Source organism: Balearica regulorum, chromosome 15, assembly GCF_011004875.1.
Source record: "Balearica regulorum gibbericeps isolate bBalReg1 chromosome 15, bBalReg1.pri, whole genome shotgun sequence".
NCBI lineage: Eukaryota > Metazoa > Chordata > Aves > Gruiformes > Gruidae > Balearica > Balearica regulorum.
In genome coordinates, this window is record NC_046198.1 from 7,389,051 (window position 1) to 7,399,806 (window position 10,756).

Below are 10,756 nucleotides of genomic sequence, written 5' to 3' on the forward strand. Positions count from 1 at the left end.
GAGCCCGGGAAGAAGGGAGGGGTGGGGGGAGGTGTTTTAAGAGTTGATTTTATTTCTCATTCCTCTACTCTGTTTTGCTTAGTAATAAATTAGATGAATTCCCTCTCTAAGTTCAGTTTGTTTTGCTCATGACAATAATTAGTGAGTGATCTCTCCCTGTCCTTACTTCGACCCACAAGCTTTTTGTTATACCTTTTCTCCCCTGTCTAGTGAAGGAGGGGAGTGATAGAGCGGCTCTGGTGGGCACCTGGCCCCCAGCCAGGGTCAACCCACCACACTCATGTAGTCAATGTCAATGTTTTCTAAATGAAAGTTCTTTTCAAAGCTCTCAGGCAGTAACTTCTGAAAAATCAAAGTTTGTATTAATTCCTCTGCTTTATTTACTTCTGAATTACCATACAGTGTTAGTTCTTTTACTTTATTCACTTTAAGGAAAAAAAAAACCAACCCAAGCAACCAAAAAACAAACCCACAACTGAAACAAAGTCTCTGACGCAGAACACTTTCAACTCCTTAGTGGCTTACAAGCATTATTTAAATATCTTCTGAAATTGTTTCCTCTGGCAAAACTCACAGGAAGAAAAGAAAGAGGAAAATACTGGCCACTTTGTTCTGGTTGCAGGTGACACACATAGCACACACTCGGTAGTCCCAGGAAATTAAAAGCTTCAAAGGCTTGACCAGAGCCCACATTATGTCTCTTTACTAGATGGCAGTTCTCTTATCTTCCACTGGAAGGATATACATCACACTTAGAGGCAACACTCAGCCTTAGAATATTTCAAAGATTCTGGGAGAAGCTGTGAAAAAACATAGCTTGAACCTAATACCAGTCTCAAACACGGCACTAAACCCCCAAACAACAAAACCTGAAACAAAACCACAAATGAAAAGGACAGAAAAATTGGCTTTTATATACTACTTTTCTAGAAAAACTTTAGGTTTTCATTGGCTGAATAAAAAGGAGGCTTTGATTGTTCCAAAAACCTAATTGCAAAGCAGAGGCATTTTGTTCTTTTTTTCTAGCTACAACAACAAACATTTTCTATGGAACCTTTCCTCTTTGCCCTTTTCCCATTTTGTAAGTGGCTGCATAAAAGCAGAAGCAGCTCAAAGCTGTTAGAGTTTCACCTGGAGAACTGCTGATGCTGCAATATCATTTCAGCCCTTTAACCATCAGCCTGTCATCATCTCCGGATTCAGTTCTTACAGTTCTCCCGGCCTGGCCTGATGGACACAAGCAGTAGCATCTTTGACTTTTCATTTCTTTCAAGTAATTTCCTGCTACAGTCAATCTTTCTATTTCCTTTTGCTTCTCTATCATCTCATCAAGTTTTGTGCTCTCCCTTCCATAGCTTGACCTGCTGCTCCTTACTCATATCTGAATATAATTGTTCCCATTTTCCTTTTGCTGATATTACCAGACAGAATACCGTGTTAACTGAACAAGATTTTATGAAACTGGTTCAATTTCTGCGCAGACACGTTCATAAGCAAGGACTGTCAAGATCTGGGAGATTTAAGATACAATTGATCTGACAATTTCAGGATGCATACCTCTGATTCTGAAGATTTGAAATTTGGGACACTACATCAAAAGCCACACTAGGGGGTCTAAAAGTTTGGAATCACCAAAATCCTTCAGGCATGTGGTCTTGTTTTACAGATTTTGTTCTCCAGAGGAAATTATAGCAACCATTAATTACAGTAACATCACATTCTTCTCCTGCTATTAGTTTGTGGTATAGTATAAAAAGCACCCTTGAATATAGTTTTTACAAGATAAAAAGCACAAAGGACCAGAGATGGGATATTTTTTCAGGTATCAGAAAAGCTCTTTGCTTACAACACTGAAAAAAAAAAAATTCACTGCTGGCACCTCCTGCGGCTGTCACACAACTTGGATGTGAATTCCTCGTTCTGTTGCTGCCTTTCTCCCAGATGAGGATTTCCCACAATAGTTCCCTGGCTTAGCATACATTTTTGGGAAGGGTGTCTCAATCTACTTTTTTATTTGTAACTGAAATCTTTCTTTGCATTGTCAGAACTAATCAGTGCTAACAGTCATCAGAGAGACAAGGGAAGCGCTCCCAAAGAGGTGGGAATGAATGTGCGTGACTGTACGTATGCATGTGCCAGCTAGCGTAGATGCACGCATACACATCTCAGTGGGCTTGCTAAAAACATTGAGCCCTTTAAATCTAGGAGATGTAACTAAGACTCCAGGAATCTGCTTGGTGGGTAATCAATCATATATAGGATTTTCTGTGGCAGAAAGTAAACCTCCAGCGATTTAGCCTGAAAGGCTGTACCTGTTCAGCAGATAGGCAAAGGACTTGTCAATTCTGGAGAAATATCAAAAGCCCTGGAGAGGCAGTGGGCCTGGCTTATTTTGTGATTAAATAGAACTCGTTTGTGCTATTCTTTATTTTCACCTTTCTATTCTTTCTTTTCATCTTTCTCCATTGGATCAGTCCAGCCACTTCACCTTGGAGTAATTTTCTGTTAAAATCAACACAGTACCTGAGGCTTAGTTACTGCAAAATAAAAAGTTGCAGCCATTCGAGATAATAAAGAACAAGGCCGACTGCCTGATTATCTTTAAATAGTGCAATTATAAATTTTGATGAAATCAGGAACCATTTGAAGTTATCAATATCATATTAAGAAGTAAAATTACCCTCCTTAGCAAAATTGTTTATCATGGTTTTATGAAGAATCCTACATAGTTTTAAAATAATGATGGAGTTTAAATGGAGTTCAGCACATTGCAAATATTGCTGCTTCTGAGAGGCACACAATTCCAATAGCTCTCCCTGAGGAAAACAAGGTCTGCTGCTGCTTCCTTAGACCAAGGGGTTGCTGGACTTCTGCTGCTGCCAGGAGGTTAATTTAGGGAAGGGTATGATCATCTGTCTCCTGAGACAGCAGATGTTGCTGGAGTCAGGCCTTGCCATGCCTGTAGGGGTAGTATTTGCTAGCCAGAGGAGTTGTTCACAATCTTCTTTTGAGGTACAGAAATTGAGGATTTACCTAAAACTGATACACGTTTGTAATTGTCTGCACAGGCACAATTTAAACCACTTGGGAAGAGAGTGTTGGGAGGCGAGAAGACAGCACAAAGATCTTTGCAGGCAGTATTCCTCAGGGAAGGTCACTCTGATCATTCTGATGTTTGACAAGACTATTACCGTCTGAGAGCTTCAGTAGTTCAGCAGGAATCAAACCTCCTGTGGTATCATTGTCACACAAGGTACAATAGTCACTACTGCTGAAGGACACATTTGCTATCTCCAAAGATTCCTGAAGCATAAGGAAGTCACCCTTTCCATGCTGTGAGTGAGAGGTACAATTCCTTCCCATGCTAGGGCTCTCAAGGTTGGCTTTAATTATTTTAGAGATTTTCAGGTCAATCGTGTCATCAGCATGGTTTTGTCCAAACAATAGTCCCAGACTCACTTCTATGTCTCCTGCTCTTACATACCTGCTGGGGACATACTGCTGGCTTGGACCTGAGGCAAATGCAAAGGTTTCTTCTGCAGCAACCAGATTTGTATTTTCTATAGGTTTCAAGGAGATCTGGGAAATCAGTTCTTGGGTGTTTAGATCAGAAACTCCATCTGCAGTCACTTTCTTTGAGTTGCTGGCCTCTTCTCTTCTGAGTTGGCTACAAGCCTCATTGGGTCCAACCCAGTCCTAGTGAAAGGATCAATAAGTTCAGGACATTTTGCTTAGCTGGAATTTGCAAAATAACTGCTCCTTCTACATGGCTTTGGCACAATAATTCAGAGGTTTAGTGCAAATCTACTGGGCAAAGTTAGAGTAATAGGGTAGAGAATCTAGCTGCTAATTTCATAAGATTTCACAAGAAATTGTCAAGATTTCACATCTAGGCTATACTGCAAGCTGCTAGTACTGCTTTGGCTTTGCAAAGACAGGGTGCATCTTTCCTGTTCAGCATGGATAGGGAGTGATGTTATATTTCTAAGCAGAGAGAAGCTGGACAGAAGCTCTGGTGATGTAGCTAGTATGTGGAGGCAGGAAACTGAGAAACTATTAACTCCCAGGAAGACCAGAACCATCTGTCAGTACCTCTGCTCAGGAGCTAGAATCATTAATCCCAGGAAAAAAAATTTAAACATCCTCCTCTCATGAACTGAGGGTCATAACAAAGAAACAAAACTTACTTCTTACCTTAAAATTCCCATTGTGCAAATTATAGAGTGGCTGAAAGAAAGCAGCTGGCGTGGGAATGTTAAAGCAGGAGAGGCTTTTTGCCCTGAAGTGAGAAAACAACACTTAAAATAAAAAAACCCGACAATTTTCCTGTATTCTGTCTTGATGATATAGCACACTGATTAGATGAAAGCCCCGCACTTATGTTAGAAAGACTGCATGAGAAGCCCATTGAGAAGCCCATTACACATGGTTTCTGACATCTCATGCAATTCTTTGTCTGCCTCCTGTGCATGCATTTAATGTTTCTAGCCTAAAGCACAGTCTTAAAAGTTTCTGAGGAATGCTATGTGCTGCAAACGCAATACTAGTCCATTACTCATTATATGCATTGAGCTATTTATACATTTGTTTAGCCATTTACTTGATCTAAACCGCTGTTTCTGGAAGTATTTTAAAGAGTTCTAGTTTCATTACATTTAGACAGAGAAATTCTGCCAGACATCCTAGTCCCTTTATTAGAGTCTATCCTGTAAAAATATTTTATGATATTGACATCATGTATTCTGTTTTTCTAGCAGTGACATGTATGTGGAGCATAATAATGTATGTCAAGGCAGAAAAGGAAGAGGTAGGAGATTTACCTTTGCTCTGCCAGCATAAGAAATTGCAGAGGATGGTTGAACCAAGGTTCTAGAGAAATTTTTTAATCTGTACAACTTGGTCCCAGAACCTAAGAAACACTGAATCTACGTCAGTGTAGTTTGTCTATGTTGGTATTTTACACACGGACTACTGCCAGGCAGGTCACAAGTAACTTAACATTGACATCAGTTTAACCACCTTTACGGATTGCTGTGTGCTTGCACTTTTAATTTATCTACATGAAACCTAACACAAAATTTCCATGGGTTTAAAGTTCTTTAACTCCGAGAGACCTTCAGCCTTGCTCTTTAACTGCGTTTGGGTGCCACAAAGGCACTTTGGTCTCCTTAAGGATTGTGTAGTGGGTCATTAACTATCATCAGCCAAGGAACATGTCATGTCCCAGGATTATCAAAAGAGCTTTTGAAAATGATTGAGTCTGTGCAGCAGAAACAAGAAGCAAAAGGGATATAAGGACACTGAATTTACCCTCTTCAGGCTATAAAGATGAAGGGGAACTTAATGAAAAACTGTAACATACCTTGAAGAAAGCTTGAAGTTCCAAAATAAATAGAGTAAAGTGCCAAAACTTAGAGGAATGAACAAGAACTGCATAGTTCTGGTATTTAGGATCTTTTCAGACAGTTTTGGTACACCTAGGAAAAGAATCAGCACAAAAATAATTGATAAAAAGTCTGAAAGTCAAGATAGAACCCCAAACAGCCAAGCAGTAAAAATGAAACAGGCTACTAAAGACCTCAAAGAGAGGGATTTGGGTATGAAAACTCGAAAGAAGCTAGTTCTCATTTGAAAAGCTTCGTTTTCCAGGTATTTTCCTGTTTCTGGAACATAGACATGAAAATACATTAATTAAAGGCAACATTCTTTGTACCTGGTCTTTGAAAAACTGTTGTCTGGCTCCACTCACTCCACTGACTATGGTACGAATCCTCATTTTCAGAAACTTTGCAGCGAACTCGTGCGATATAAGCAATGCCGCTGCGAAGCTCCGTGGCTTCAATTTCTATCTGTGGCAGTGAACTGGGTGGTGTCTTGTTCAGTGCGATCTGCAAAGTATGACAAAGAATTTCTGTTAACAAGGCTGGACAAAGGGATGGTCTTTTAAATACTCTCCCCCCCCCCCCCCCTCCTTTTTTTTTCTAAATCCTCTCTTCTTGGGTGCAAGAAGAGGGCCTGCATGATGATGGATGCAGGGTTCAGAAGAAGATTTATTGATCTTTAGTATTGATGTTTTATATAAAATCTTTCAGCCTTCATGTGGGAAACCAGAAAGAACAGCTTAAAACAGTCAGCTGCCAAAAGGCCCTGAGCTGAGTGGCAAGGGCATTGCACCCAAAAAGCAAGGCAGTATCGGTGTGTGCCTCATCTAGTTACCTCCCAGGGCATGCTGTACTCCTTATACTGCAACTCATACTGAAGAATTTCAGCAAGGTACCAAGGCACACTCCACCATATCTGACACTTGCTGGCAGTGGCGTTGCTCTGAATGTTCAACGGTGGATCAAGTTTTACTGCAAATAGAGAGGTAAGTTTTTTTCACAATACTTGGGACATGAACACTACAGAAGGAGATGCATGATACTAGGCTGACTAAAGTCTTGGAAGATAAAGCTGAGTCTAAAGAGTGATGCTAAGACCAGCAGTAGACCAAATTAGCTTACAGAGTACGCCAGAATAGCTACAGAACTGACATGACAATGATAATTCAAATAGCCCCTGGCGATAGTCTTGCAAAGAAGGAACCACTCCAGATGTCACATTTTTGCTCTTCCAACATCGCACTAATATAGACAGGCTCTGGGATTTTGAATCCTAGAGTGTTTCTCTGAAGTACCAGGCTATGTGACATTGAATTTGATCCATGACTTTGATTCCTCATGACTTCATTTCTTAGGAAAAAAACCAACAACTAGAGAGGCAATCCAAGTGTACATTATCCATGGCACAAGAAAACACAATGCAGATGAGAAATACACTTGAAAAGTGCTCCAGAGCCAGCCCTCTCTGAAGTCCTGGAAAAGTCAGAATGGAGAGACACCGGGACTGCATCCTTACTGATGAAGTCCAATAGTGCATTCTCCAGGGATGGGCAATGGATTGTTTCCATTATCCATATCCAAACAATCCAATGGATTGTCCATTATTTTCACTTGCTGTCTTTGAGACACCCTTTGTGAGGCAGCATATCAGACCTGCCCCAAAGCTGCTAGGTTCAGACCTAGCCCACAGCTGCCCTGGTTCATACTTACTGTGCCTGCGGGGAATGTACTCTGGAAAGGCAATGTACACGTGATTACGGCCGAAGAAGTTGCCTTGGAGAGAGACTCTGTAACCATCTGTTTCCAAGATCTGGCTGGCTAAATGGATTGTGCAGTGGTACTCATTCTGCAGGTTTTCTCTGGCACTCAGTTTGCAGCTGGCGTTGTGGCCCTTTGACCAGAGGCTAGAAGAATAAAAGGGCTGAAAGTTTCTAAGCCATACAATTAGGTGGGTTTCAGTTTATGAAAGATGGGGGGGCAGCTGAGCACAGCACCATATTCTGGAAGAACATGAACCTCGTTAGTGCAGACAGCAGAGAAAGCAATGCTAAAGCTGGCTGGATGGCAGGACTGAAGAGGGAGGAAGGAGACACCTTCAAAACCTCACTGCTGGGAGCACCAAACCTCCCAGGAGCTGCACAGAGCCCAGCTCCTGCCCCCTGCTCCCTCTGACAGCAAGAGGGCTGCTATGTGTTGCTGTCAGGAAGGCAGCTGGTGTAGGGGGGTAGGGATGGGTGGACAGCTGGTTACAAGTGCACAGCGCCGAGCTAACAAGTTGTACATTAAAGCCTCTTTTGCTACGAACAAACCAGTAGTGACAGCAAAACATGTCAGAGGTTGGTTTGTTGTTTGGTTGTGGTTTTTTTTTTAATATTCGCAAGCTTTAGCATAACAGGATAAATGACAGAAAACATCATCTTAGGGAAATAGCTCCAAAGAACAGTCTTCTATTATTAAATTATCTAATATAGCCATTTATTGGCAAATTTTTCATGTTGCATGTGACCCCACAACATACTGGGATATCACAATTTATCGGCTTGGCAATTTTTCATAGATCTAAAATCCAGTATCATTAAGACTTAGGCTATTTTTGACTTAACCTTACCAGAGTATATGAGGCATCTAATGCCAGCGTGGCTTACCCTCATGTAATAGTTCACTAGTTATTGGTAGCCAAGACAACGTTATTACATAATCTAAACACATTAATCTCAAATTAGCATATCACAATACTTATTATCCTATCACCTAGCAAACTATTCATCTGATTTCTTTGGTTAGAGGAAAAATTATTCACATAATATTCTAAATCTGTTATTAAAGCTTATAACTCACTGGACTTTCAAAATAATTTTGTGTATATATATGTATACAAACTAATTTAGATTAAACCACTAGGGGTTTAATTTCTAGGCAACAAGACAAGAAGTGATTAGAAATTAATTAGGCAGCTTCATGTAGGATGGGCTCTGGAAGTCCCCAGATGATGGGGAGCAGAGGTTGGGATGGGAAGGCACTCTGCGCTGAGAAGCCGCTGCCAGAAGGCGACACTGGATGGGTAGACTGCCCTGAGCCACGCAGCCTGGGTGCTGGACCTCTGCTGCACCCCCCGAGGTGGTGGGCCCACAAAAGGGTGCGGAGGGAGCAGCTTCTGAGGCAGCCCAGGTTTGGCGGGATGAGGCAGCAGAGCTAGCTGTGCCACAGGTCTCCTGCTGTGGAGGGAGCAAAGCCCACAGCCGGCCCCATCTCTGCTTCTCTGCGCCGTCCAGCCCATGCCGGGGCTGCCACAGGCAGCTCCTGGTGTGCGACTCTTACTTGGTGAAATGCAGGTAGAAAGATCCATCACCCACGGGCTCCTCCATTGCCCACACGCAGCTCACGGTAGTCACATAGTTATTCAGGCAGCTCAGGCTGCCAGGAAACTCTGCAGAGGAAGGAGACCAGAGCTGCGTTCATGCATCATCTGAGGAGGCCATGCTCGGTACATCAAATGCATTACTTGCTATTGCTTCCTTTACTGACACCTCATCTGTCCTTCCTCATGCTATTCTTCCTCTCTTGTACTGCACTTCACTGCGTGAGATGACTTTAAAATCTTGGGGCAGGGACCTTGGGCAGTGGCTATGTTTTTTTCTGCTGCCCAGCTTGTCCAGTACATGCTCAGTTCCCCAGGCCTGGCATTGCAGCCAGCCGTACTGGTTCCTGGGAAAGGGCAGTCACCAGATCTTACGTTGCATACGTTAGAATCATAGAATCATAGAATACCCTGAGTTGGAAGGGACCCATGAGGATCATCGAGTTCAAGTCCTGGCTCCACACAGGACCAGCCAAATCAGAGCATATGACTGAGAGCGTTATCCAGACGCTTCTTCAACTCAGTCAAGCTCGGTGCTGTGACCACTTCCCTGGGGAGCCTGTTCCAGTGCCCAACCACCCTCTCAGTGAAGAACCTTTTCCTGATATCCAACCTAAACCTCCCCTGTCGCAGCTTCATGCCATTCCCTCGGGTTCTGTCACTGGTCACCAGAGGGAGGAGATCAGCCACTGCCCCTTCACTCCCCCTGGTGAGGAAGCTGTAGGCTGTGATGAGGTCTCCCCTCAGTCTCCTCTTCTCTAGGCTGAACAAACCAAGGGACTTCAGCCTCTCCTCATACGTCTTCCACTCTAGATCCTTCACCATCTTTGTTGCCCTCCTTTGGACACTCTCCAATAGTTTTATGTCCTTTTTGTACTGTGGTGCCCAAAACTGCATGCAGTACTCGAGGTGAGGCTGCACCAGTGCAGAGTGGGACAATCCCTTCCCTAGACTGGCTAGCTATGCCATGCTTGATGCACCCCAGGATACGGTTGGCCTTCCTGGCAGCCTGGGCACACTGTTGACTCATGTTCCACTTGCTGTCGACCAAGACCCCCCAAGTCCCTTTCAGCATGGCTGGTCTCCAGCGTCTCATCGCCCAGTCTGTATGTATAGCCAGGGCTGCCCCTTCCCAGGTGCAGAATCCGGCACTTGCCCTTGTTAAACCTCATGTGGTTGGTCTGTGAATGAAAAATTAGCAAGTGCCTGTGCCCTCTTCCCACAGTGGACCTATTCCAGACCTCTTCTTACCTCTCCCTCTCGCTCCACCGAGGAGCAGCACAGCAGTAACACACAGCCGGAGGCCCAGCTGCTGCACATCTCCCATGCCAGGCAGTACCTAAAACAGAACAATTGTTGAAGCAGTTTTGTCTGTATCTGTACCAGCAGGTTGAAGTTTTAGCTATGTGCTTCTGCAAGCCCTGACACAAGCTGACCTTGGCTCTGTCAGACACGGCACCAACTCAGCTATATAATTTCTTCTATAGGAACTGTTCTCCTCATGGCAGTAAATAGCACTTCGCACAGGAGCCTAAAGCACCAGCTGCCTGAAAGGAAATCTTTAATTCCTGCCATTTGATCAGGGGTAGAGGAGCATTCACCCCCATGCCTGGCAAGATTATGGAGCAGACCCTCCTGGACACTGTGCTCAGGCACATGGAAAATAAGGAGGTGATTGGTGACAGCCAACACAGCTTCACTAAGGGCAAATCGTGCTGACAAATTTGGTGGCCTTCTATGATGGGGTTACAGCGTCGGTCGATAAGGGAAGGGCAACCAACATCATCTACCTGGACTCGTGCAAGGCATTTGACACTGTCCCGCACAACATCCTTGTGTCTAAATTGGAGAGACATGGATTCGAAGGACGGACCACTCGGTGGATAAGGAATTGGCTGGATGGCCGCACTCAAAGAGTTGTGGTCAATGGCTCAACGTCCAAGTGGAGAACGGTGACAAGTGGTGTTCCTCACGGGTCAGTACTGGGACCGGCACTGTTCAACATCTTTGTCAGCAA

The 10,756-nt window shown here is 43.6% G+C and overlaps 1 protein-coding gene across 1 annotated transcript; it reads right to left on the reverse strand.

Annotated features, from left to right (window-relative positions):
* Positions 1–3,144: 3,144 nt before the first annotated feature.
* LOC142604048 (interleukin-9 receptor-like) lies at positions 3,145–10,066 on the reverse strand. The gene is made up of 8 exons (XM_075768052.1): positions 9,991–10,066; positions 8,700–8,808; positions 7,092–7,285; positions 6,217–6,353; positions 5,714–5,888; positions 5,363–5,477; positions 4,195–4,279; positions 3,145–3,696 (listed from the first exon to the last, which is right to left on the reverse strand). Exons 1-8 carry the CDS (start codon positions 10,064–10,066, stop codon positions 3,145–3,147), a joined length of 1,443 nt encoding a protein of 480 aa, XP_075624167.1.
* Positions 10,067–10,756: the final 690 nt, after the last annotated feature.

Coding starts and splice junctions, on each gene's coding strand:
- LOC142604048 (XM_075768052.1), bottom strand. CDS start 10,066: ATGGGAGATGTGCAGCAGCTGGGCCTCCGGCTGTGTGTTACTGCTGTG. Junction 5,889..6,216: donor AGTACAGCATGCCCTGGGAG/GTAACTAGATGA, acceptor CATACTTTGCAG/ATCGCACTGAACAAGACACC. Junction 5,478..5,713: donor AACAGTTTTTCAAAGACCAG/GTACAAAGAATG, acceptor TTCTTTTCCTAG/GTGTACCAAAACTGTCTGAA.